The 27,588-nt window shown below is 48.8% G+C and overlaps 2 protein-coding genes across 20 annotated transcripts in view; one reads left to right on the forward strand and one right to left on the reverse strand.

Moving 5' to 3' along the window:
* TBCE (tubulin folding cofactor E) overlaps positions 1–8,941 on the forward strand; it is a 72,125-nt gene extending 63,184 nt beyond the window's left edge. For 5 of the 9 annotated variants that reach the window (XM_032491887.1, XM_032491890.1, XM_032491888.1 and 2 more), the window contains 9 exons: positions 871–947; positions 2,103–2,198; positions 2,711–2,775; positions 2,863–2,927; positions 3,244–3,396; positions 3,762–3,915; positions 5,127–5,195; positions 5,713–5,772; positions 8,392–8,941. In XM_032491887.1, coding sequence (XP_032347778.1) covers positions 871–947; positions 2,103–2,198; positions 2,711–2,775; positions 2,863–2,927; positions 3,244–3,396; positions 3,762–3,915; positions 5,127–5,195; positions 5,713–5,772; positions 8,392–8,648 — 996 coding nt within the window. In that variant the 3' untranslated portion in view covers positions 8,649–8,941. Of the gene's footprint in view, positions 1–870; positions 948–2,102; positions 2,199–2,710; positions 2,776–2,862; positions 2,928–3,243; positions 3,397–3,761; positions 3,916–4,342; positions 4,464–5,126; positions 5,196–5,712; positions 5,773–8,391 lie in introns of all 9 variants that reach the window. The other 4 variants (XM_032491889.1, XM_032491891.1, XM_032491894.1 and 1 more) reach the window with 2 other exon arrangements.
* The window catches only part of B3GALNT2 (beta-1,3-N-acetylgalactosaminyltransferase 2), a 51,187-nt gene continuing 29,555 nt past the window's right edge, over positions 5,957–27,588 (reverse strand). The window contains exons 7-16 of one of the 11 annotated variants that reach the window (XR_004324149.1): positions 20,548–20,658; positions 18,168–18,246; positions 16,064–16,141; positions 14,828–15,011; positions 13,086–13,211; positions 12,343–12,502; positions 11,700–11,756; positions 9,989–10,119; positions 7,521–7,714; positions 5,960–7,270 (exon numbers count right to left, since the gene is read on the reverse strand). Coding sequence is in view for 8 of the 11 variants with exons in the window: in XM_032491878.1 (XP_032347769.1) it covers positions 8,765–8,849; positions 9,989–10,119; positions 11,700–11,756; positions 12,343–12,502; positions 13,086–13,211; positions 14,828–15,011; positions 16,064–16,141; positions 18,168–18,246; positions 20,548–20,658 (1,011 nt within the window). In the remaining 3 variants the exon portion in view is untranslated. The other 10 variants (XR_004324150.1, XR_004324151.1, XM_032491879.1 and 7 more) reach the window with 10 other exon arrangements.

The following is a 27,588-nucleotide window of genomic DNA, read 5'->3' on the forward strand; positions in this document are numbered from 1 at the left end:
TTCCTCCGCCGTGTGTGCAGCAGACGTGGGCCAGACGCTTCTGGCCGCCCCGCTCCCCGCCAGGGTCCCTAGGGTGAGGCCGAGCCCAGGGTGGGCCCTGCCGCCTGCTCTCGCTCGCAGTCCACCCGGGAAGGCACCACTTGTGGTGGGTGGCCGGGTCCCGAGTGGACGTGAGTGCCCCCGCCTGGCAGCCTCCAGGCCTCGGAGTCAGAACTGCCGTGTTCTGTCGGGGTAACTGACCTCACACCCCAGGACATCCCAGTTTCCAGCCAAGTGCAGACAGGTCTGTCCCAGCAGTCGTCCATCTGGGACTTGCTGCTGCGGCTGCCTGATTTCCTTACGGCTCCTTCCTCAAGAGCTCCTCCCTCCCCGGACAGGAGGGGCCCCTGGAAACTCGGGCAGTGGAGATGCCAGTTATGGTCAAGTGAGAACATTGGACTCGTTGAGAAATCTTGTCCTGTTAGTAATATTCTCCATAAAACCAGGCTGGCACTGAGGATTGAGGAGGGGGTTTAGCATCAGTTTCCTTTCTTTGGTCCAACAGACTACATCCAATAAGAAGGTGCTAGGCCACCACCTCCAGTGCCGCTTTGTCCAGGTCGGGATTCACCTGAGCGTGGGCTGACTCCTGCCTCGGTGGGTTCCGAGTGCACAGGGTACCTGCTCCCGTGTCACTGAAGCCCAGCCCTGGAAGTTGTTCATTCTATCACCTGTCCACAAGCACCACTGGCCCCGAGGTTCTGCAACACAACGGCCAGAGGCACTTCATTTCTAAAACGGACTGAACTGAGCTCGCATGGAGGGTCTAGAAATACACACACAGGGAAAGGACCAGCGAGGCCGCTTCACCCTGACTTGTTTTCCCCCCAGGTGCTCCGCTGTGCCTCTGGGTGGCCAGTCCTGGAGAAGCTGTACCTTGAGTCCAACGATATCGTCATTTCAGAAAGGTAACCAGGGTTTTACGTCTATGCGTCTGTCACCCTTCAGTCCTTCTGAATAAGCAAATGGTCTCATCATACCTCAGTAAATTTTAGAAGGATTTGCAAATAAGGATTAGAAAAATGCTCATTATGTATTGCCTTCGCAAATCAATGTCAACTCAAACTTCACTAAGAGGTTCTAATTAAGGAAACCCCATCAGAGCGAAAGCCTTGAATTAAATGTTTTTGAGGACATGAATCGTATCAGTTTTACATAAATATGTTTAACTTCTATTTCTAAATGGAAGTTCTGTAGGAAATGCTACAAGGATTAAATGATGGAGTTTAAATTAGCGTTGTCTCCGTATCCACAGTCAACCACAGTCAGCCAGCTGCAGATGGAAAATATTTGGGGGGAAAATTCCAGAAAGTTCCTAAAAGTAAAACTTGAATTTGTGGTGCACTGGCACCACTCACAGAGCATTTACGTTGCATTGGGTATTGTCAGTGCTCTGGAGATGACCTAAAGGCATCCACACACGGGGGATGTGTGGAGGTTGGATGCAAATACTGTGTCACTTTATGTAAGGGACTGGAGCGTCCTCAGAATTTGGCGTCCGCAAGGGTCCAGGAACTAATCCCCCATGGATACTGAGGGACAACTTTATATATAAAAAGCCCATTTTCTTTGGTAAATTAAATATGTTGTTGCCTCATCTTCCTCTTTGGTTGGTATCATTAAATTACTATGTAAAATAAATGTGGTCAAACTTACATGTTCTCAAAGGATTCAAAATAATGAAATTTTACTGTTCAGAGTGATTTTATGTATTATACAGGCAAATGCAGGTTTTTAAAAAGTTTAATTTTGAGGTAATTTTAGATTCTCATGCAGTTATGAGAAGTGATACCCAGAGATCATGTGTACCTGTTACCATGTGCCCCGCTGGTAACATCCTGCAGAGGTGTGGTCCAGTGTCACGGCCCGGACCTGAGACTGGTCCAGTTGAGTACAGAACACGCCCTTCACCACCAGCACCCCGTCCGCTGCCCTTTTAGAGGCGAATCACACACCTGCCTCCCACCCCCAGCCCCTCCTTAACACCAAGTGGCAGGTATTTTAAGGCTATATCTTTGACCACAATAAAGAGGTTATGTTGAAAAATGTTGTTTTCCATACAGGCCCGTGGATGTTCTGCAGACGGTCAAGGTACTAGACCTTTCCTCTAATCAATTAATTGATGAAAACCAGCTGCTTCTAATAGCACATCTGCCCAGGTAATCTAAGCTGCCTGTTCTCATAGTGTTTAGTAACATCTTAGTCAGTGGATCATATGCTGTATGTACTTTCTGAGTGGAAGTATGATGGTGGTGGAATTCCCAACCTGAGTCATTCCCTTGGGGAGGTTTTTACTTGAATTCGTTGGGATAATTGACTTGTGAACCATGTCTCTGTACTGGATAACTGAAGAATTTGGCGCCAGGGCTAAAATCAAGTCTGCCTTCCTTAAGCTTTGAGAAGCGAGACTGTGTCTCTTTCCTCCCTGAGACCCGCTTAGCCCCTGGCGCAGCAGGAGACACAGGAACTGTTTGATGATCGCGGAATCATCAGAAAGTGGCAGAGTCCACGCCCCACGCCCCATGCCCCACGCGGGACTTCCTGGTTTCTAAGCACTGCACATGGGACGAAAGCCTGGGGTGTAGGAAGAAACTTGACAAGCCAGTCTGGGTGATAGCCCATAGCGTTTTACCTTGTTCTGTGTAACCAAATTTGACCTTTTAAATTTCAGATTAGAGCAGCTCATCCTTTCTGACATTGGGATTTCTTCCATACATTTTCCGGATGCTGGAATTGGTACATGAGATGATTAAGTAACCCCGCCCTGCCCCGTGCTTGAGCTTGCTTCCCGTCCACTGTGTGACTGAGTCCTCCTTTTTCTAGGGTGCAAGACGTCCACGTTCCCGTCCTTGCAGTACCTCGTTCTAAATGACAATCAGATATCACACGTAAGGGCTCCTTCAGAATGGCCAGACCTGGTTGTCCACTCTCATGGGGGTTTGTAAGCTCCTTCTATTCAAGAGTATTTTAAATTGAAAGAGAGATGCTTCCTCAGGGTGAAACCCCTCATACCAACCCCAGAACCCTCGCTCGCACGTACGCAGCCGGTCGGTGGCTTTCACGGCCCCCGGGGCGCTGGCTGCAGGGGACGTCCCGGGCTCCGGGGCAGCGGGGGCCTGGGCGTTGCTGCCGCTGGTCCAGATCATCTGGAAAGCCTGCCTGAAACGTGTTTCTTTCCGTGTGTCCTCTCTGGCCGGGTGGCAGTGGTCGGTTATCAGTGAGCTGGACAAGTTGCCGAGCCTGCACGCCCTGTCGTGCGCCAGGAACCCCCTGACCGAGCGCGGCAGAGACGCGCAGACCACCCGCCAGCACATCATCGCCAGGGTCGGTCAGCTCCGAACCCTCAACAAGTGCGCGGTGAGCGGGACGGGCGGGCTGCGTGGGGCCCGGGGAGCCCCAGAGCTGGCCTGTCCTTGTCGCCGTGGCCCCTTGAGGGGCTGCCCCGCTCCCTCGGACTGCGGGGCGCAGCGTCCCTGTGGACTGCTGTCTGAGGCCGGGAAGGGCACGGGTGCCTCCTCGGTGGCCGGCCTCGCGAGACCTGCGCCCGCGGCGGGGACCCGTGTGAAGGCGGGTGCGCCCGAAACCCGTCTTCTCTTTGAGTAACTCCTGGATCCTGTCACTGTTAGAAAGGACGTCGCCCTCCCCCCCCCCCCGGTGTGGCTCCCCTCCGCGGGGGCGGGGCGGGGGTGGGGACAGCGTCACAGCCGCGCTTCCCCGCGCAGGTTGAGCCCGAGGAGAGGCGCGGGGCGGAGCTCGACTACCGGAAGGCGTTCGGGGCTGAATGGAAGGCGGCCGGCGGCCACCAGGACCCGGACCGGGACCGGCCGAGCGCGGACTTCCTGGCTGCTCACCCCCGGTACCAGCTCCTCTGCCGCAGTGAGTCCTCGTCACCGTCGCCAGGGCCCTGGCCGCGCGGCTTCCTCGGGCGCCCCAGCGGGTCCCCGCGTTGTCGCTTCTCTCGGGGTGGGGGCTTCTCGCTCGTCTCGGTGGGCGAGAGGCCCCTTCCTGGGCTCTGCAGCCCGGTGGGAGCGGGGACTTAATGAGGCAGTGGCCTGGAGGGAAGACGATCAGCGGCCTCCCCCGCGGGGAGCTGGGAGCCCCGGGGCGCCTGGCAGGGAGAGCCTGGCACCGGGGGTGAGGGGGTGGGGGCCGGCGGCTCTGAGCAGGCCCGCCGGGTCCCAGGAGGTGGGGACCACCGGTCAGGAGGGGCAGGGGTTCTCCGGCGACCCCCACCCCGGGGGGTTTGGACATGAAGAGCACTGAGGGTGGAACCGAGGCTTTGGTGTTTCTTTGTGCCCCCCAGGTAATTTTACTGTTCCTGAAAGTCAAGTGCTGTCCTGGCGCCCGTGTGCCCAGTGCCCGCTCCTCTGTCCCTGGTGGACTCGCCATTTTGTTTTGACTTCATTATATTCCGAATTTCCCTTGTATGTGCTTTTCTTTTTTATTTGTCTCCTAATGTGAGAGGCTCCCATGTAAACGCGTCTGGCTGGAGCGTTATCTTTGAGGAAGAAAAGCTGCCTGTGGGAAGCGCTTTGCAGTGGGGCCCTGAGGCTCCTGGTCTCAGTCACTGCGGGTGACTTCTGTCACTGCTGGTGGGGAAGGGAGCTCCTAAATAAAGCAGCCCGGCAGGCAGGGCCCAGGGTCTCCCTGCTCAGGACAGAGCAGTGCGGGCATATTTACACCCAAGTCACCCCGGGCCCAGCCCCGGCTGGAGCAGAAGGCACGGCTTTCCTGCGCGGTGGCTGCACCCGGGGAAGGCATCCCATGACCCGGGGAGAGAGGGAGCCATTACCAAAGGTGAAACTGAGAATCGCAGTTTGAAGTATTTGGAGGTGCAGTGCAGCTGGTGGGCGGTGTCCCTGGACGGGGGACACAGGTGCCGAGGAGGACTCTAGGAGGCGGCTGCCGTCCATCCCTCCAAAATAAACGAAGTAACTGAGTGACAGGGAGCGAGCAGGCCCCAGGTTTGCGTCCCCGCTGCCGCTGGTCCATCCGGGAAAGGAGAGGGCCGTGCTGACACTTACCTGCGCGCTTCTCTCCGCAGGGGGCTTTGGGTTTATTTCCTCCTTTTATCTCTTTTTCCACAGAATACGGTGCACCTGAGGATGGGGAGCTCAAAACGCAACAGCCATTTCGGCTCAAAAACCAGCTACTAAGTAAGAATCTCACGTTCACAGCCCTTTAGTACCGAGTCCCCAAGGGCTGAGCCACAGGGATGACCTGGTGGTGGCTTGTTTCTCTTCAGGACGCCCTGAAATGAGTACTTCAGTTTTCACACAAACGATGGATTCTCAGATACATTTACGTTCTTCGGTTCAACATTTTAGCAAGTTCCCATGCTTGTAGCTCACTGACTAGTGTGATAAATGCGGGAACTAGCCGAGTAGGGAACTGAGCTGTGATTTGGAAATGTGAGTGTTCTTGCACTTGAAAACCTGGATGAATTGTCCAGAAGGCAGTAGTAAAGGGAGAAGGGGAGGCGGCAGAACGTCGGCCCAGCCACACTGGTGCTGGTGCTGGTGCCTTAGCGAAGCCCGAAGAGAAAGCACGTTCAGCGCCAGGCCTCCCGCCCGTCCTGGGCACCGAACCCGGCTGCCCCAGAGCAGCGTCCCTGCATGTAACTTAATCCTTACAGCACAGGGCTCACTCAGTCTCTTCCTTTTTTCTTTCAAGCCCTGAAGATAAAATGTCCTAATGAACTTGATCAGGAAGTCGTAGAGAAGCCCCTGCCAGGTAAGGAGAAGTCTGCCGCCCCTGTGTGCTTCGGAACCGTGCGCGTTGCCAGGAGGGAAACTGCGTCGCGTGTGAATGTGGACTTAGGCAGCTTACGGCTTTTTGCTAGTCTCTCACGTCCTAAAATGCAGTCGATCGTGCGAACGTCACTCTCCCTGAAAGCTCAGGTCGCCCGTAAGTTTTCAGCTTGTCTGGGAAACAGCCCTGTTAGGATCGGAAGCCCCGGGTGGCCCCTGCGTGCACCCAGCCCTGGGTTCCAGGCCTCTCTGTGCCCCCGGCTGTCTAGTTCCCCCGTTGTTGCTCTGGGGGTTTCTCGGCCAGGGAGATGGGCGCCCTGGGCTTGCGGTCTGTCTGGCTCTCCCTTCGTGAAACAGGAGGCAGCCCCAGGGCGCTGCGTTGTGAGGGGCGGGCATTTGTGGCTTGGTGGCATGATGCCTGCTCCTCGCCAGCCAGGGGCCCTGCACAGACAGCTCCTGGGTGCTGACTCCTCATGGAAGCACTGAGCTGGTTTTCCTGGAAAAAACTTCAGAACTTTAAATCTTGATGCTACTCGAACTGAATTCATTTTATTTGGAAAATGAGTACTTTTATGTCAACAAATTAGATCAACATAACTTACCCTAAATTTGCACTGAAAAGAAAAATTACAGTCTGAATCTTTAGTACACCGTGAATCTCAAAATTAAACTTGATTCACAAATACAAAAATATAAACAGCTGAAATTTAGCATAGCAAGGATTTGAAGAAATAAGATGCCTCTCACACCGTAAACGACTCAGGTGAAACACCTTTCTGTTTGCCTGTCTGTGCCGTGAATGCACACTGATTTTTAAATTCATTTTATCATGTAACACAAACTCATCACAGTCCTGCTTGTGGAAGGCTTGGGTTGTGCCCATGATTGACAGCATCGTTCCGTACCAGTTACCAGCATTACTCCGTTTTACTTACTAGCAATCCAGTTGCTATTCCTCTGATGTGGAATTTGCTGCTGTTGCATAATGACAAATTAAAATTAGCGGTTCCCCTTTCCTTGCTTTTAAACTTGACTGTCAGGAAAGGCAGCCCTGGGGCCGGGCAGGTGAGAGGGCCCAGAGCTTCTTGTGTGGGTGGCTGGCTGTGGACATCTCTGTACCTGTCCTCCCCTCCAGACGCTGCTGGGGAAGGTTCTCATTAGATCTGTCAGGCTTTCCTTTCCGGGGCCACTCTGGGAAGGCCCTGAGCCCCCAGGCAGGGACTGTGGCCGGTGGTGAGGGGTCGTGGCCCTGGCTGACGGTGACCGTGACCGTGACTGCCCCTCCCCTCCTGCCCCGTGCGTCTGACCGCGGCAGGTGCTTCTGAGAGTCAGTCGCCTGCGGGCACACCTGAGCCTGTCACCTCGGGGCCAACTGGCAGGTTAGCATTCCCAGAGGACTTCCATGTAACAGCTGCGCTTCACCTTCAGAGCCCGAGTCCTGTGTTCTGCAGATGTTCTTACCATCATTCTGAGGGCATGTGCTGTAAATACCAAACCACAAAGATAACTAACCTTTACAAAGTGATAAATGTAAAAATCCTGCAACATCATTTTTTTGCTCATCAGATTAGCAAAAACAAGACAGTCACGTGAGGCTGGCATGAAATCCAGTATCCCCTTTCTGTAAAGTCACGTGGGAACTGGTATAAAACGTCTGAAACACATACGCACTGTGACCAAAATGCCTCGCAGCACTTGTAGTGAAAAAATAAACACAATCTAAATATTTACCTGTGGGAGGATGGCTGCGTCAGTTCTGGGAGAGCTAACCCTCGTCCCAGGATGAGGAGAGCCGGTCCCCGACAGCTTCTGAAAGGGCAGGGCTGCCTGTCACGTGTTCACACAGCAGAGCAAGTGAGGTTAACTGCCGTGACGTGTCTAAGTGTCGTCACTCAACACACACACAGAAACAGGCCAGTTTTATTCTAAAATAAAGGTAACATTTATTATCACAAGTTGGCATAAAAACAGGTTTTAGAAAAATGATTTTTGATAGAAAAATACTTGAACACGTGACATTTGTAGGAACACTGCACTACTGCTGTACCTCCAGCTAAAGCTTCAAAGAAACTACATTTCTCTTAATCAAAATAGCCAGTATTTACGACTACCATCTTTGGAAAGAAGTTCATAGCGTTTTCTGAACAAACCAAAGCACCAGTCGTTAGGTGCCGCTCCACGTGCAGAGTGCGCTCACACTGTGATGGTGACAGATGGTGGCGCTGGAGGGCGTGTGGGTCATCAGTCCACCCTTCACTGCACAGAGGAGACGAGGGCCAGAGACTGAGACGTCCTCTCAGTAACTCACGAGTCAGAAGTCACAGAGACTTAATGACTTCACTCACATTTACCCCTCTGCGCTGCGAAGGGGATTTCTGGTTTATCCAGATTGAGGAACTAGTAACCACCACTGAAAGGGTGTGAAAATGCAGTGTCCAAGGGCACTTAGGTCAAATGTCGGCCCCACCTCCCACCGAGTGGTGTGACACCAAGATCTGTGAAGCGAACTGACAGCTGTGGTGACAACTGCAGGCTTGTCACGTGAGCCGGACTGACAGGGAGCTGTCACTTGAGAGAACTGATGGGCTCCTTTCCTTGACAGAATCCATGACCATCCAGAAGGTGAAAGGCTTTCTGTCGCGTCTCCTCAAGGTCCCCGTGGCAAAGCTGCTCCTGTCCTACGAAAGCCCCAAAGTAAGTTGCCCCGCAGAACATGCAGTCAGTGGGTCCCCGGCGTGCCGTGCTGTTGAGCGCCACCTCTGCCCACGCGCTCGAAGTGGAACCACACGTCTGTGCTTGGGGGGAGGGCACGGAGCAGGCTGGGTCACATCTGTCTTAATCACCCCCTGTCTGTTCTAATTTTAGATGCCGGGCAGGGAGATTGAACTAGAAAATGACCAACAGTCATTACAGTTTTATTCTGTGGAAAACGGAGACTGTCTGTTAGTGCGATGGTAACAGCCAGCTGATAAACCTCAGAGGTGAGGCCGTTCGTGGTGGCTGGGCTCCTGGGAAATGAACGGCTTACGGGCCGTGCTGTCGGAGGCTTTACGGCGTGCCCTGAGTAGAGAACAGCTCGTGTCTTCAGAGGGAAGAGACCATTTCTAGGCTTGTACGTAACAGCAGTAATAAAGCCTCTGCCCCCGCTATGATTTTCTGACTTTGTTTCATATTTATTTTATTGTTCATGACTTTCATGATGTGAAGATTTAAATACTAAATAGAACCTCTCTAGTCTAATGGCTGTCCTAAGAGCAGTTTTAGTGGAACCCTCTGTTGACGCGACAGCTGTAAAGGTCGCGCGGTGACTGGGCAGTGGTCTGGGCAACGTCCCTTCAGCGCCAGCAGGCGCAGCCCCTGTGCTGCGGGAGCGCTGGGCCTCCCTCGGCGCCGCTGTTCCCAGTGCCGACAGGCCGCACATCCTGCTTCTCCCCAGGTGCACCTAAGCTGGTTCTGCAGAACGTGCCCAGCCCTGACGGGCCGTCACTGAGAACAGGCAAACAGCAGGCAACGCCGGAAGGAAGCAAAACGAATTCTTTCAGCTGAGAAACAGCCTTTCCTGTGGCACTAAAACCCCGCGAGTACTGGATTTTACTTACGACACGTCAGCAATTGCTTCACTGGGAGCAGTAACTGATCTTGGGGAAACTTGGGTGCTATTCGTCCACTTCATAAATGAACTTTAAAACTTCACCAGGCCCGGAACTGAGAGTTACACTGGCTCCGTCTCAAGCTGCCCACTTCATTCAGAGCCACAAAATCTGCCATGACTTCCAGAAACCCCAAATTTTGGTGTAAGTGACACAGATCACAGAGCATTTCTGTGAGTTCTTTTTGGCCCTTAATTATTCTAATTACGCTCTACAGAGCTAGTCTGCAATCCTGGTGGAAAGTCAAACTTCAAGTTACTAAAGATTTCTGAATCAAGCCGAATTTTAACCAAAAACAACAGGTAATACATTACTAACCAGAAATGATACACTGGGGTTTAGAAATATTATCTTTTTATAAACAATTTGGTATTTTTTCAAAGCGTCTTCCAATATGTAAGTAACATTTTTCTTATGCTACAGTATTCGTTTATTTTTAAAAAGGAACTTTTGTGCAAATGTTAGGAAGTACCACGCTGGTTCCAGCAAAGTGCCAGCAGAACCGTCCTGAAAGACCAAACCTCAGCTGGAGAGCGTGGGTGCCGTCACCTGGCCGCGCACTGGCAGGGGTCCCCGCCTGACTCCTTCAACTCCCACAGCGTGGCCAGCTCCCGCGGGGAGTACTGCGGGGACGACAGCATCCCTGGCTCACACGTCTTCTCGCACAGCCACAGGCCGTCCTGGTGAGAAACAGCAGGCTGACCTGGGTGCTGCACGGCCCCGCTGCGGACAGACAGTGCATCCCAGCCACCCCATGGCCCAGGGGAGACGGGGGTCACTGCAGAGACGGCCTGGGGCGCGGTAGGAGCTCGCCCAGGGAGTCCAGTGAAGAGGACGCTTGGAAACCACAAATGGAGTCTCACGTTCGCTGCTGAAGGTGGCCAAGCCGCGGTGCGAGAGCAGCTGGTCGGAGGGAGTGCTCACAGTGCTGCCCCAGGAGCCTGCGAGCTGGGGAGTTTCCTTTTTACAAGTGAGAAACTGAACTAAGATTACACTTGCTCAGGGTCACAGTGACGTTAAGCTGGTAAACTGAGCCAAGGAGGGACCATACCAGGCTTGCTGGATGCCTGGGCCTGTGTGCTCCCCACCAGCCGACCTCCCACTCCATGGCCTACAGGATGGCAGCGCACGGATCCATCGAGAACACAAAAATGGGGGCTGTCGTAAAACAGGCCCTTCTAAAGCGTGGCTGACCGGGAGCGGGGAAGGAGAGGGACTGGAGAGGGTGCGGCCTTGGGGTCGGCTGGGCCCTGAAGACGACGCGGTGCTGAGGCCATGCTGGGGACCTGACCAGCGCTGCCTCCTGGGAGCTGTGCCCCTGCGGCTGAGCCACTCCACGAGGACTAAAAACAAAGCTGTGCAGAGGAGGCTGGTCTGTGTCTCAGCCCTGACCCCGGCTTGGGTGGGTGTCTGGACTCGGGGGCCTGCGGTGGGAGGCGCGTCCTGCAGCCCCGGGAGTCCCAAGCAGAAATGCACATACTGTGACGCCCTTAGGAGCACAGCACCCAAAGTGGCGGTCCTCTGCGGCCTGCACCCCGAGAACACACAGCTTCCAGGAACAGGAGGTGACAGTATAAAGTCAACACACCAGGAAATGAGCTCGGTGAGCAGCGGTCTGCAGGGACGGCTCTGCACCGACCACAGCCGTCAGAGCCATCGGACCCAGAGTGACGGCGCTCATCGGGAATTGCCATGGAGGGCCTGGAGCAGGAGCGCTCGCCCAGGTTCGCTGCTGCTCCCCGCCCGACGCTGCAGTCAGAGCTGGAGAATCAGCAGAAACCTCTCAGGCGGAGGCCAGCCCTGTGCTTGCCACCTTCCCAAGGCACCACCTCTGGTCTCGGCACGTTCCTCTTTTCCCTGGCTCAGTTACCAGTGAATTTTAAAAGACACCTCACAGTATGTTATCCAAGTGTTTTACCTGCATCAGTCGGAAGAGCTGAAGAGCTCCTGGACCCTCTCACTGCTGGAACCTAAGTCAGCTGATTCTTTACGTTTTAAAGCTGCAAAGAATTTCTGATGAAATCTAAAAAACTGAATTCTTCTTTGTGGGTAGGGGACTTTCCATTCAAAACATTTCCTTTAGTTTTAAACTCAGAAAAATGTTACGTGAGACCGAGGCGGCTCACTGTGAAGCCAACTGAGAGACCAGTTCTGATGCCAGCAGCTCTTTCCTGCCCGGTTGTCGCCCAGGCTATGACAGGGAAACCTGGCTGCCTGAACTCCCCGGAGCCCGAGCCCAGCCCCGCGCAGACGTGCTCACCTGGTACCGTTTAGGTCCGATGGCCGCCATCCAGATGCCCATGCTCACGTCTTCACCCTACACGTGCCCGTCAGGTTTAAGATGCAAGAATGTCAATGTGGTTTCATCTGGAAGGGCAGTGCCACACCCATCCCGTAAGTAAACTTTCTGTTCTGGCTGGTGATTACCCTAAAATGAGATGCCAAGTGTGCGTGAGCACTGACACAGAGTAAACGCTACTGGGCGTTCCACACAGTGCGCACACCACAGTGAGCTCAGACCACGCGTGTCACCAGCCCCTCCCGTGGACCCGAGTCCGCCTCGAGCAGCGGGAGAAGCTCAGGTCGGAGGACAGGCAGCCATTGCCGACACTGTCAGCAGAATCGGCAGAGAAGGAAGCTTAACCTCCAGCCTCACACCCCTCCAGGGACCGGACCTTTCCATGTAGCTGAAGACAAAATAAGCGGGCTCGAAGAGGGTTCAGGAATAGAATTTAGAGCTAGGATTTGAGGGACAGGAGTGTATCCTGGGCCTTTGAGGCTGGTTCCTGCAGAAAGAGTAACAGGCTTCTCCCCAGGGCAGACGGCTCTGGGTCCAGGGGCGGGATACGGGCCAGACAGGACTTCCTGGAGGAGCACACTTGTGGGTCGTACCCCACCCTTACCTGGTAGGTCTTCAAGCGCCCCGAGTTGCTGGCCAGCCAGTGGACGATGTCCTTGGAGATCACATACCCCGACCCGCACGCGAAGGCGGGGTACACGGGGCTGGGGTACTCCAGCTCCTGCCACTTCCCGGTTCGGTCAACCGCCCAGTTCAGCCTGAAACTGAGATTCAGAGTAAGCTGGCTTCTCGGGGCTGTCCTGACACGTCCACCACTTGACGCCCGAGTCCTGAGTCGTCACTACAGAGGAACGCCCTGCGGGGGGAGGGGAGGGAATGTTCTAGGGAACTCTCTTTCTAGTGGTGGTTTACACGCAAGACCAGTATGTTAAATTCAGAGTCCCCGCTGTCGAGTTTCTGAATCATCTTGTGTCCGGACATTAAAAAAAATTAAAAAATGAATCACCAGTCCATACTGCATTCCTACAGAGACATAAAACGGCTTCAGAAGCGGGTCACAAGTTTATTCTCATGCAGAACTTCAGCCCAGCCGCTTCTAATTTGAGCAGCACTTACTCGTCAGGCAGGAGGACAGAAGCCAGTTTCCTCCACACACGTTAGCTGGAGGATTTCCATTTAAGAGTGTTTTCCCTCCTCTAACTGCAGATGAGTAAAACACAGTGAGCCAGATAGGGACACTTCTATCTCAACATTTTCTTATGGAAAACGATGTCTACATTTCATTCTAAGTGACACTTGGTCAGGGACAGGAGATGAACGCCAGCGGCCTCACAAGGTTCAACTTACTTTCCCCACCAAAAATTAGGCCCGTCCAGATTCTTGAGGGCAATCCTGTTAAAAACGGCTTCTAAGTCTATGTAACAGTCATCATCTGTCTTCAGCAACAAATCGAAGTCGGTTGTTTCCACGGTCCTGTTGGCGAAAAGGGGGATGAGAGTCAGTGCGTCCCTGCAAGGAGACAAAGGCACACTGACACGAGCAGCTTCTGTTCCTCCAGGGTCGGGAACGCCTGCGATAACAGGACACTGCTGCGCCCAGCTGCAGGCCTCACTTTGTCTCCACTGAGCAGCCATGCCGGTTTTAGAAGGTATAAAGGGAAAAAACACTGAAGATCTGGCTTAGTGGAACATAAAATCTTAAGCACGTCTGAGAGACGTGAACTGGGCCCGGTGTTCTCAGGATGAGGGGACAGGCGTCCCCCGGCTCACACAGAGAGCTGCGGAACAGCAAGATGGGTCTGTGCTGCTGTTCGTGTGAGACTCAGCTCATGGTTTTTACAAAGTTGAGTTAACACACTGAAATGCATTTTCCCTTGGAAACGGTTTCTAGCAATTCAGCTACTACAAATGACCTTCTGGAAGGCACAAGAGAGTGATTCCATTTATCTAGACATAAAAAAAATATACAGTGGCAACCAGAGACAAAACTGACTCCTTCATTTCCCATTGCCAGTCCCTGGGCCTCTTTGTTTAAAAACCCAGACTCTTGCTAGGGAACCAGTCGGATGACAGAAATATGAATTAAAGAAATCTGGAGAAAGTTTCATTAAGTCACAAAATGGTGAATTTACAAGTCCACAACAAAAAGCATAACCCTATGTTTCTAAAGTTCATTTCAATTAACAGCATAATGCTAATAAGAAATAAACTTTTGTGATAAAGGCAGTGGGGCCACTGATGAGTTGACTGATGCAAGATGAGTGAATAATGAAGGTCTCCTTTATGGTGTGGAGGGCAGATAGGGATGGGCTGCTGGGAATCGGGTCCCAGGAAACAAGCTCACTGATAATTTAAAAAAAAAAGCCAAAGGCAGAGATGTAAACATACTTTATAGGTTTGGTCTGGACAGAGAAGCAGATTTCAGTTCTGCTGTCAGGGTGGACAGCAAATGATAGGGCCCTAGAGGAGCTCAGTAACATTAACAAGTAAGTATCCAGTGAGTAACAGTTACTGTTACTTATGTTGTTGTTGGCATTATTACAAAGGTAGGCGTTACACCTGCGACCCGACATGCCTGGGAGGGTCAGGAAGTGACGGTGTGACGTGTCTGAGGGCTGAGGAATTTCATCTTGCATAAGCATTCCGGGTTAGAGCGGGCAGAGTAAGTGGGTGGAGGAGAGAGAAGTTGGCTGTGGATGCTCAGATGAACAGACTCGGGCCAGGAGCCTGAGAGCCAGTGACTAAATGGGGGACGGGGGTGGGGGTGACTGGGCAACAGCGGGCTGTTTTCACACTCGCTGATTTTCGTCCCATGTGGGCCTGAGACAGCTACTGCCAGCGGGAATGACTCAAAGTGAATAAATTTCTGCCTCATTTGTTTTTGATAAACTAGTGTCATTCACACTGTGGACCCGCCAACCTGAGCAAGAAAATGGCAGCCTTTTAGATCAGTCCACACAAAGAACCAGGATCCAACAGATCACAGCCCAGGTGGTCAGTGCTCTTAGCTTTGTTTTTTAAAAAAAAATCTCAGTGGCTTGATGTCGATGAATTCTTTCTACATCAGAAGAACAATAAAGCAGCACCTACCATCGATAGAAGTTCAGTAACTTCGCAGGGACGTTCCGATAAGTGTCGATGACGTCCACGAAGACAATGTCACCATGGAGGTGGCTCTCCTCCTTCAGCAAGGCGTCCTCTTCCTGAAGATTACTTATGTGGTCAAGGAGTCTTCGGGGGCGAGAATGAAGGTTTTTTAAGAGAGCTTCACCTTCTGAAAAGGAGAAGAGAGTTGGAGAAAAATGCTATAGCAAACTTAAGACTCAGAACTTACAACACGCTGTGCACTAATACCCAGCAGAAGTACAGCTGTCCAGCTCCGGGAGGCAGGGACACGGGAACTGGGCACGTGGCTAGCGCGAGGACAAACGGGCACGCTCCCTCTGGAGAGCGACTGCGCAGCTCCTTGCTAGGCTGGGCTGAAGGCGTGCTGGGCGACGTGTTAAGTCCACGTGCAGATGTGGCCCTAGACGCTGTGTGTGCCATGCTCACAAGGACACTTACTGCAGCAGCGTTACTGACAGCAGGAAAATGGAACCGGCCTAAACGCCCAGAGACAAGGGCTACCCTGTGGTACGTTTACGTGAGGGAAACACAGCAGGTAAAAAACCTAACCCCATCTCACATATGAACAGCGATGGCACCGAAAACCAATGCTGAGCGAGAAAAAGAATCTTGTCAACTGAAACATACATATGATACCACAAATTATAAATGACAAAGTACCAGAAACTCCATGTGATGAACAGCTACGTACACCGGTGGTGGAAGGCAGAAAACTAAGAACAGGAGGGCACACGGGAATTTCAGGACAGCGGGGTCCCCTCGAGGGGAAGGGAGAGGGACAGGGCAGGGGAGGACTGGGGGGGCTTCGACTGTTTCTAGAATGCTTTTTCTCTGAAAAAAGGAAGCAAATATGACAAAATGTAAATGTGTGAATTCTGCAACAAGCACATGGGCGTTCTTTGCAGCAGCCCGTCTTTGGTTATCTACAGTATCTCATAACACATGGCTACCGTGTGCTTCACAGACAGTTTAACTACCGCCTCCTGAGCTGCCAGTCACTTGTCATGTTTGTGGAGGAGCGTCCTCATGAGGCAGCTCTTTCTCTAGGGCAGGGCTTTCTCAACTGTCTCAAATTAGGAAGTTTCTGAATAAAAAGTGAGTGGCCGAGGGCTGGGGAAAGGAAACTGGGAGGGAACTTGGCATGCTGCTCTCTACGCCTTGTACCTGCAGACGGGCTGGGGCTGGGGGGGGGGGGAGCACCTGTATTTGATTTCCACCCCCGCCATGGTCTGCGAGGTACGGGACACACGGCACGTTTCTGGGCCTCAGTATTGTCACCTGTGAAAGGAGGAACGGGGCTCCATCAATGGCTCCCTCAGAACGCTCACTGAGATAGAGATTCCTAGGCCCCAGGCCTAAAGATGTAGCAGGTCCGGGGTGGGGCCCAGGGAGCTGTGTTTCTAACCCGGGACCTTCCTGTAACTTTGCTGCAGCTACCCTTGAGAAACACAGGCCTAAATGACCTCGGGTCCCTTCCAACTCTTACACTCAACTGTGGCGTCTTCATAGCTCAGCAGTAGAGCACGTGCCTAGCACGCATGAGGTCCTGGGTTCAATCCCCAGTGCCGCCTCTAAAAATAAGTAAACCTAATTACCCCCTTCCCCCCAAAAAGCTAAAAAAATCAATTAAAAATAAGGATAGATATACACAATTTAACACCTGAAGCAAAGTGAGAATGTTACAAAACTGCAGTAATAGGAAAAGGGTTGATAACAAGATCAGATCAGAAACTAAGTACAGGCTTTTTCATTCACCAATTGTACATTTTGTTTTGTACTAATGCACGTATCTGAAATGTGTGAGTATACAGTAGTACGTCTGCGTGTGTTTTAAGTCTGATCATCTGTCCAGGTGCTATTTAAAAGAATCGCATGGTTACAGCCTCTCAAACTTCAAAGGCATCAAATCCATTTAGGGAACTTGTTAAAATACAGGTATCTGAGCTCCAATCCTGAAGATTTTTCACTCTGTAGATTGAGGTAGGGCCCGGGAGAGACACTAACGCCCAAGAAAATTTGAAAATTTGTGTACCATGTGATTCTTCTAAATACCACATAGATCCTCAGCTTTTTAAAAACTTATATACAGATTTTCAGATATATCCAAGTACATGAGAAGAAAACCTATTCATTTAAATTCCCTTTACCCTAAAACTTGAGTTATTTCTCTCTTGTTTGAAAGGGATTGTCCTCAGACAAGGCTTAATCCATCAGCCTCAGTGAAAGAAAATTTATGCTCAACAGCTGTTTCGGGCACAGGAGCTGCTCCCTGTAGACCAGTTTGGTGCCGGAAGTCTCAAGGGCCCCTCAAGGTTTTCAAAACTCCTGACGGTACACACTTGAACTAACTGGCAAGAGAAAGGAAGCTGCTAGACATTAAGTCAGATGGTGTGATACACTTGCACCTGGCCCCCAAGAGTGGCCTGACCCCTCGTCTGAGTTCCCCAGGGCCCGGCCATCAGCTGGCCTCTGGTGAGCTACACGGATACCTTCCTTGACAGAGTGGTTTCACGGTTTTATGAAAAATCTCCTGGACTAAAATTAAGGATCCCTAAATTTTTAAATCTCTCTCTTTTAATGGCAAGCTTGTGGGCAAAACCTATGTACCTGTTCCAGCCTAGTCTTACGGCTGATCTAAGAACAGAAATACTTCTAATGTAGAAACACTGGAAATAAAGATGCTAGAAATAAAAAAGCCACGGCCCATTCACATCCTGAGACTGCTGGCAGAGGCCTCGAACAGAGGGTCTGCCCACCCGCAGCTCTGCGCTGCTGAGGGAGTCCCCTGGAGACTCGCCTCGCAGAATTCGGCCTCTGCTGTCCCAGGCACTGTGAGCATTTGGGGAAGCTGTCCTGATCCTTTTACAGGAACCCAGGATCTGCAGGGCTTTGCGAGCCAGAGAGAAGCACTAGGCAGAGCCTCTCTTCCCCAACTGATGACCAGGACACACGGCCAACAGCAAGCGTGCGGAAAGGAGTTTTTTCTTCTGAAAGATCACAGGCGCAGAACTCAGGATTCACAGATGTGGCGAGTAAAAGGAGCATCACTCGGGAAGACAAACAGCTACTTCTTTTTGGGGGTGACGGGAATGGTCTGGAATTTGTGGAGAGGGTTGCAGAACTCAATATACTAAAAACCATTAACTCAAACACTTAAAAGAGGTAAATTATAGGGTATGTGAATTATATATCAACAAAACTATTACTTTTAATGACAAAAAAAAGATTACCTTTCATGTTCAGAGTATGAAGATTAGGTAGGTGAGAGTACGTATGCTTTTCGACTCTCAGCCAGCTGACTTACCCTGAATAGTGTAAATAAAACCGCCTGCGACTCCCTCCGCACCTTCCATGAATTCATGGGGCAACGCCCCCTCCCCAGCCTGAAAGGAAAGAGAACAGAAGTGCTCAATGTTTCATTACTGAAGGTACACTTCTTATTTGTGAAAACTGAGTTGGCAAAACTCATCACATGACATCCACAGCACACAAAGCCGCCCAAGGTGCTGGTCTACCAGGCAGCTCTGCCACGGGGTGACAGCAGCGTTCTGCCACTCGCGCTGTTGACGACAGTGCCCACGATCTGGTCCAGCAGTCCAGACGGTGCTCCGAATTCCAACTCACATAGGCATGTATTCTTGAACTTGCCACCGACAATATCACAAAGACTGATTTTATTTTACATCCTGGCCCCACCATGTAAAAAAATTATTGCCACCTTTGATTTCTTGGAGATTGAAAATGCCCGTGAGTTCAAATTCATCAGATTCCTCGAGGCACATGTTTAAACATCACTATGACCCGGCAGAGAAGAGCCCCTCCAAGCACACGGTTCAGACAAGCCCGATGACTCACGTTGCTGCAGGAGCCTGGATGTGCCTGTGCCCACTGCCAGCAACAGTCCCTCCCACCTCCTGGGGCTGGGAGACCCTTTGTGACCAGAGACTGACTCCTCCTCACCTCACCAGGCACACGATGCCCCGCCTCCGCGCTGCACACCCCTCACCCCACCGGCCCTGCCCTGGGTCTGGGTCTGCTTCAGCTTGGCCACGGCACTTCCTCCGCACACTCACCTAAGAGGGCCTACGGCTTGGCTGTTCCTCCTCTGAATAGATCCTTCTAGCAGAGCTGTGCTGCACAAAGCAGTTACGTCACGGCTGGGAGAGAGACAGCAGTGCTCGGAGGCCATCTAATTCCGAACACCCTGCAGCTGAGTGCGGAGGGAATCTCCGACGGTGAACGCTACAGATTCCAACCTTGCAGTCCCACAAAAGACTGCATGTGCATTTTAAAAATTGCGCACTCTGTATTGTTTTGGCTTGTTTAGAACTTAACAGTACTTTTTGGTTTTTAACTTCTACTGAAAAGGTCACAGCCTGACTTTTGTCTTTAATATTTTTGTGACATCACTACTTGCTGGCAAGGGGCAAGACTTTGGAAAACTTTGGGCTTTATACGTTTATGATGAAAACTTTTACTTATTTGCACATGGGTTTCTTAGAACAGGCTACTAAGTCATCTGCCTTTATGGGGGTTAGTTAGCTGAGTGTTTAAGCTGTCTTTCATCCTCCACAACCATATTCACCCAGAGCAGGTCCTGTGAATCTTTATATTTAAACCGAGCCCTCAATTCAGAAGTGAACTGATTTCCTTTTGTGCAGCCAACTAAATATTACAGAATTCTGGCACATTTTGGACTAAAAAGTGCTAAAACTTTCATAAACAGAAAAGGAAGCAAGATATTAAAGGCTTTGAAAATAAGGAAAGAAAAATAACCCTAATTCCATAAAATATTCTATCTTAAATAAAGGACTTTTCATAAAATCAAGGATGAAATCCTAAACCTGGCCTTCAAGGCTAAGGTTGTAATTATCCATGAATCTGTGGGTCTGTCTCTTTTCCTCACTGGACTGTAAGTTCCGCTGTGGGCCAGTCCTGGGCCTGTTCTGTCCGCAGCTGCGCCTGGCTGACCACACGTGTGCATAAGTGTTTTCTGAATGGGTAATAACAAACCATGTGATTTTCATTTCAAATTCAGGGATTAATTCATGTGAATAAAGTTAATACCTAATGAAAATATACTGAGCTTGTGAATTTAAATGCCGAGCGCTTCCAATGATTCTGTGACACCAGCACACACACCACTTACTTAGAGCTCATCATTTTCAGTTTGCCTACACTTTGTCATCCTGCATTTACTGTGAGAAACTTACCTGTCAAACTGTTTTAAATTTTAAGAAAATGTGGTAACTGAAAAATGTAACTCAGAAACCCCAGCAACGTAAGCAACATAAGCGACAGCGAGTACTCAGGCTTACTTCCTGATGCTTTTCTTTACAGTATTTTAACTGACATCATACCATCAAGGTGAGACCGTGAATATTCTCAATACTGTATACAAAGCATGTTGACTTAAAAACGATTGAGAAATAAAACACTGCACTTTCTAAAACACACTAATCTTAAGGCAAAACTATATATTTACACAGGTTGAAGTTATAAAATCACAGAACACTTGAGTTTTCCATCTTTACTACGGTGACTCAACATTTTCTAGTACATATGTTCTAAAACACGTAAGAGTCATTGTTCCATATGAGTTGGTACAAAATAAACTTAAAGACCCTTCCACATGTTAAAAAACACGAAGGTCCGCTGCCCCCTCACACAAAGGACTGACTCACCGTAAGGACTCTGAGAACCCCTCCTCCGTCATTTACTGCCACCCTGTGGAGGTTCCTGGACACCAGGCCTTGGAGGTCTTGGCTCTCCCACACGATCGTACCTTCAAAGCTCTTTTGCGGAACAAGGTGAACAGTGAGTCAGTTTCTCTACTGCTGGCATGTAGGTTTTCAGTACGTTTTTGGAGAGTTTTTTCTAAGCCACGTCAGTCAGATTCTTAGTGCACGCTCTAACGCACCAGTGCTAACACTGTGGTGTGTGTCTTAGAGGCATTTTTTTTGTGCTCGTCTAAAATAACAAAGACCAGTTTTACATGCTGTCTGTCTGTGTCCATCGTCTCAAAGGCATTTCCTCACGCACCTGCGGCTGACCACTCTTTTTCAAGTGCTTGTAACAATGCCACTGAGTGGAGGCGTCCTGATCCACTCACAGGTCCCTGCTGTACAGCATTTTCACGCAACCAGATACCTACTAAAATAATCCGAGGCATGTTCTGATGTAAATGTTTATTTTCCCCCCAACGCTTTGTTTTTTTTATTTAAAATAAATTCCCAGAGGTGAAATGACTGGGAAAGAACAGACATGTTGGATATGGATTTTAATACTCATTGCCAACCTGCTTTTCAAAAGCAAATTACACTTGGAGGGTCATTAGCAGTTTACAAGAATGCCGCTGCCTGTACTCATCCCAGTGTGGGGTGTTAGTCAAAGAAAAGAAGGTCACGCCAATTTAGCAGATTTAAGAAATGGCTCCTCATTTAATTGGTGCGTCTTCTGATTTGTAATGATGTTTATGAATTACACAGTCTCTTCTGGGAACTGCCTTGTCATACTTCTTTGCCACTTACCTAGTTAGTTTTATGTTTCTTATTAATCCATTAAATTTATTTTAATAAATTATCTTAATAAGAATACTTTTTTCATAATTGTCTGCCGCTTAATATGGCAGTTTTTTTGAAATTCAAAAATGCATAAACTTTATCTTGTCGAATCTGACAAGCTTTTCCTTTGTGATTATTACTATTAAATTTGGAGCTTAGAAAGTTACACTCTGTGCCCCATCTGAATTCCAGTGTCTCCTAACTTCTCCACAGTCCCACTTGGAGCATCTGCGCTCAGCTGGCTCCTCAGTGCCGCCAGGTCTCAGCTCACCATCACCTCCTGGGGAGGCTTTCTCCACAGACCCAACAGAAGACAGTCAACTCCCGATTTCTCTCTCTCACATCAGCCTGTCTTACTCTCTTAAAACCACTTAAACTCTTGACATTTATTTTTCCATTGTCAAATGGGCTCCTCCCACTGGACTGCAAACAAAACACCACAAGAGCCATGATCTTGACTGTCCTACCAACCTCTATGCCCCCAGCACCTAGCATGCCGGGCGTGTAACAGGCACTCAGATGAACAACTGAGCAAAATGGAACTCAAAATCCATTAGAATTAATTCTGGGCATGTATCTGGAGAAAACTCTAACTCAAAAAGATACATGCACCCCAATGTTCACAGCAGCACTGTTTACAACAGCCAAGACATGGAAGCGACCTAAATGTCCACTGGCAGATGACTGGATAAAGAAGTTGTGGCCTATTTATGCAACGGAGTATTACTCAGCCATAAAAAGAAAACAATGCCATTTGCAGCAACATGGATGGACCTAGAGATGATCATACTAAGTAAAGCAAGTCAGACAGATAAATATCATATGATATCAACTTATATGTGGAATCTGAAAAAAAAAAAGATAATAAATTAACTTATTTACAAACCAGAAATAGATTCACAGACACAGAAGACAAATCACAGTTACCAAAGGGGAAATGGGGTGGTGACATGAGGGATAAATTAGGAGTTTGGGATTAACAGATACACACTACTACATACAAAACAGATAAACAACAAGGACCCACCGTACAGCACAGGACACTATACTCAGTATCTTGTAATAATGTGTAGTGGAAATGAATCTGAAAAAGGATATGTGTGCGTACGTGTAGCTGAATCACTGCTGTGCACCTGAAACTAACACAACATTGTACATCAACTACACTTCAATAAAAATAAATAAAATAATCCTGGTATACAGCAGGAGATTAACAATTCAGCATTAGTTATTCTAAAAGCACTTCACATATTAAAATTAAAAGATAAAGGACTTTACAGTAATGTCTCCTTTAGCCAGCATTATAAGGAAGCTATGCAAAACTGAATCTGTCCAATTAGCTAGGTCAATGGTTTGCAAGGTTTTTTTGGTTTTTTTTAAATAAAACTCCTCTACCAAAGAAGATACAAACACAGAGACTCTGGACTCCTCGGGCAGTGTGCTGTTCGATGCTGACCTAATGTATCTTTGAACTTCATGGTTTGGGACACTCCTGGTGGCCTCGGGCTCCTCAGAGCAGATCCTGCATACATGCATGGTGTCCTCATTCCCCAGCCTTTGAAACAGAGAACGTCACACCCACCTGAGGGGCTGTTGGAGGACGACTAAGTGAGTGATGATGGGTACAGGGAGGTGTCTGCTCGGCAAGTACATACAGCTTTCATACCGCAGACGGACACAGTCAAGCGGCCCTTGACAAGATTCCACGTCCTTATCTGGACAGCGGCTGCTTATTCCTGTACTTCCCTGGCTGGCCTCAGCTCTTTACTGAACTTGATGTTCATGAACCTCAATTCTTTTTGTAAAAACCAAGACGCATTCTTGCCAATAGGTATATACACAGAAGAATCAAAAAAAAAGACCAGGAAGGAAGGAATACACCAAGTATGCTGGGCAACAGGCAGGTGACATCATATCCTTTTAACTTTTCCCTATTTCTTTCAAGTTTTCAACAGCGAATATGTATTACTTTCATACATTTTCCTATTTTTACAATCAGGAAAAACATTTTTGAAACTAAACATATGTACATGACTAAACCTGGGGGTCAATCTTCTTTCAGACATGAGCCATTATTTCAACTTTTGAGTGTCTACTGTGTACCAGGTGGTGGGCTCTGTATCTGAAGATTGAAAGAAAAAAAGAATCAGCCGTATCTTTCAGTAAGTGTAACATGCCAGAAGAGGCTCCGCAAGGAAGGGAAGTCATTCTGCTGGGGGAGGTCAGACAGCATGTCTAAAGCCGGGAGAGCTGAGCTACCTCTTAAAGGAGTCTGAGTCAGAAAAAAACAGGAGGTAGAGAATATAACACATGAACAACTATGTGGAAACAAACTGGACAACCTAGAAGAAATGGACAAGTTTTGAAACATACAGGCCACCAAGACCGAATCAAGAAGAAGCAGACCACTTGAACAGACCAATCACCAGAAATGAAATAGAATCAGCAATAAAAAACCTCCCTACAGACAAAAGTCCAGGGCCAGACGGCTTCACTGGGGAATTCTACCAAACAAAAGAAGAGCTCATACCGATCCTTCTCAAACTCTTCCAAAAGACCGAAAAGGAGGGAACACTCCCAAACTCATTCCATGAGGCCACCATCACCCTGATACCAAAACTAAAGACACCACCAAAAAAAAAAATCACAGGCCAATATCATTGATGAACATAGATGCAAAAATCCTCAACAAAATTTTAGCAAACAGAACCCAACAACACATAGAAAAGATCATACACCACGATCACACTGGATCCACCCCAGGGACACAAGGCTGGTTCAGCACAGGCAAATCGACCAACATGACACGCCACACCAACAAGAGAAAGGACAAAAACCACATGATCATCTCAACAGATGCAGAAAAAGCATTTGATAAAATTCAACACCCATGTATGATAAAAACTCTTACCAAAGCGTGTATAGAGCGAACATATCTCAACATAATAAAAGCTATTAAAAAAAAAACACACTAACAGGCAGACCTGAAACAGCACTGCGTGTTCAGAAAACCATCAGGTAGTGTGGCACTGCCAAGGCGCCGGGCTGAGGAGGGGAGGGAAGGGGAGGTGGGGCTGGCCCTGCTGGAGCAGCCTGCCCCCTCCCGGAAGGCAGTGGGAAGCACGGAGCAGGAGGGCAACAGCATCCCGCCTGCGGCTTTAGAGCCGCCCTCCTACACCAGAGAGGCAGCACACAGAGGCTGTGGGGAGAGCAGTAAGAGGCTATTTCAGAGTCCAGGTGAGAAGTCAACACCTGTCTTAGGAATTAAGACTGCCCTCTGAGAAAGGAATGAAGACACAAATAAATGGGAAGATATTCCATGACCATGGACTGGAAGAATTAAAAACTTAAAATGGGGGGTTGAGCCAAGATGGTGGAGTGGAGAGACTCCGCTCGCCCACTCCCACAAACACACCGAGAATTACATCTACAAACCCATCAAATCGCACAGAACACCTACTGAACTCTGGCAGAGTGTCTCTTGCTTCCAAATACGGGATTCCTTACAAAATCTGATAAACAACAAGTTCGTACGGTTTAGCACAAGGAACTATATTCAATTCAACATCCTGTAGTCACTTTTGGTGAAAATATGAAAACAAATATATGTATGTTCATGTATGACTGAAGCATTGTGCTGTACACCAGAAACTGACACAACATTGTAAGTGGACTAGGCTTAAATAAAAACAAAATACATATATACAAAAAAATAGCTTTTGAGGCATTAAAAAAACTTAAAATATCCATAAAACACATAGAACCTGCAGATTAAGTTTAATCCCTATCAAAATTCCAATGGCATTTCTCACAGACATATTACAAACAATCCTAAACTTTGTGTGGAATCATGAAAGACCCCGATGGCCGAAGCTATCTACAGAAAGAAGCACAAAGCTGGAGGCATCATGTGCCCCGATTTCAAACTGTACTACAAAGCTACAGTCATCAAAACAGTACGGTGCTGGCCTAAAACAGACACATAGATCAATGGAACAGGACAGAGCCCAGAGATAAACCCAGGCACATATGGTCCACTAATTCACAACAAAGAAGGCAAGAATATACAATGGGGAAAGGACAGTCTCTTCAATAAACAGTGCTGGGAAAACTGGACAGCCACACGTTGAACATGAATGAAAGTGGACCACTAACTTATGCCATACACAAAAATCAACTCAAAATGGATTAAAAACTTGAATGTAAGACCTGATACCATGGAACTCCTATAAGAAAGCATAAGCAGTAAGCTACTTGACATCAGTCTTGGGTATGACTTTTTGAATTTGACACTAAAAACAAAAGCAACAAAAGTAAAAATAAAAAGGTAGAGCTACATCAAACTAAAAATCTTCTGCACAGCAAAGGAAACCATCAACAACTTGAAAAGGCAACCTACCATATAGGAGAAAGTATCTGTGAAATCATGTATCTGACAAGGAGCTGATACTCAAAGTATATAAAGAACTCATACAACTCAATAGTAAAAGCCAAAGAATCCAATTTTGAAAAATGGACAGAGTATCTGAATAGACATTTTCCAAAGACATACAGATGGTCATCAGGTACATGAAACGGTGCTCAGCATCACTAATCATAAGGGAGCTGCAAATCAAAACCACAATGAGATGTCACCTCACACCTGTTAGAACAGCTATCATCAAAAAGACAAGAAATAACAAGTGCTGGTGAGGACTGTAGAAAAGGGAACTTTTGTGCACTGTTGATGGAAATGTAATTTGGTGCAGCCACTATAGAAAAATTTTGGAGGGTCTTCAAAACATTAAAAAAAAAACTAACATTTGATCCAGCAATTTCACTTCTGGGTGTTTACCCAACGGAAATGAAAACACGATCTCAAAAAGATACCTGAACCCCATGTTCACTGCAGCACTATTTACAACAGCCAAGGCAGGTCAGCAACCTAGGTCTTAAGTGTCCATCAATGGATGAATCGGTGAAGAAAATGGCATATCTATATACAGTGGAGTATTACTCAGCCATAAAAAAGAATGAAATCAAATCCTAATGATTAATATTTAAGAGGAAAGCAAAAGAGGAAACAAAGTACAGGGAAGAAGACCAGGCCAGATGAAGCTGAACCAGAAGAATGGACACCGTACGAGCTGAGAGAAAACCGCAGGCCCTCAGGGCAAGAAGTAAAGTGTCCCTGGGAGTTGGCAGCAGGTCCCAGGAATCTTAGTGACTGTAGTGCCAAATGAACTGTGCCAGAGTAAGAGCCATAGGGACCAAATCAAAGCTTCACCTGTAAACTAGAAATCTAGCAAGTATGATGAAGGACAAGTAACTCTCTGTCCGGTCCACTCAGGTGACACTGGCACCTGACTGCCATTTCTCCTACCCAGCACCCAACTCCATTTTGTTTGATGGGGTCATGATTAACATCAACAGTGTTGACTAGATTGAGTAATTGCCAGAAAAACTCATTGGCCAAGAAAGTGATCCTGGTTTACTCACTCCCACTTACATCACCCACCAGCTGTTCTGTTATTAGGGAAGGGAGATGCTCTGTCCTCCCCACCTCTCCTGCACATGCTCTGTGTCAGTTAAATTTCTCCTTCCCATTTCCTTTCTTACATGCCTGCTTTTTCCTTCCTGGTACAAAGTCATCACAAAGCCAGGAATCTCTGCAGATGTGAAACAACCTGTCTGTGGCAGTTCCCTGCTAAGATCACAGAACCACAGTAAAAGGGAGGAGAACACAGCATGGGACAGGTTGGGAAAATGAGTGCCGCCAAGCCCTGTCCCCTGTAACAGAAGCAGCTCACGCTGTTCATTATTCTGTGTCTTAATCCAAATAAGCATGTAAGTACCCCTAACGCTAACAAGAACGTCTCTTGTGACTCAGGTTGAATGAAAATAGTCTTTTTCCTGCAATCAGTCTCAGGTGCACTACTAAGGAAAAAAAGGAATTAGAGAAGTAAATATTTTAAGCGAAACACACAGCAGTCTCCACTTAAGCCTGTGACCCCTGCTGAAATTTATGCTCTAGTGAGTCACAGAGAAAACACCGCAAGAGACCTGCTCAGCAGACATGTGTTCCTCCAGCGGCCTGTGAGGTGTGGGGGGCAGGAGATGACGGACGCGCCATCTGCCTCTCCCCCTCAGGTGGGGTAAACGGTCTGTGTCTCTCCTGCCGTC

Source organism: Camelus ferus, chromosome 11 (assembly GCF_009834535.1).
Source record: "Camelus ferus isolate YT-003-E chromosome 11, BCGSAC_Cfer_1.0, whole genome shotgun sequence".
Classification (NCBI taxonomy): Eukaryota; Metazoa; Chordata; class Mammalia; order Artiodactyla; family Camelidae; genus Camelus; species Camelus ferus.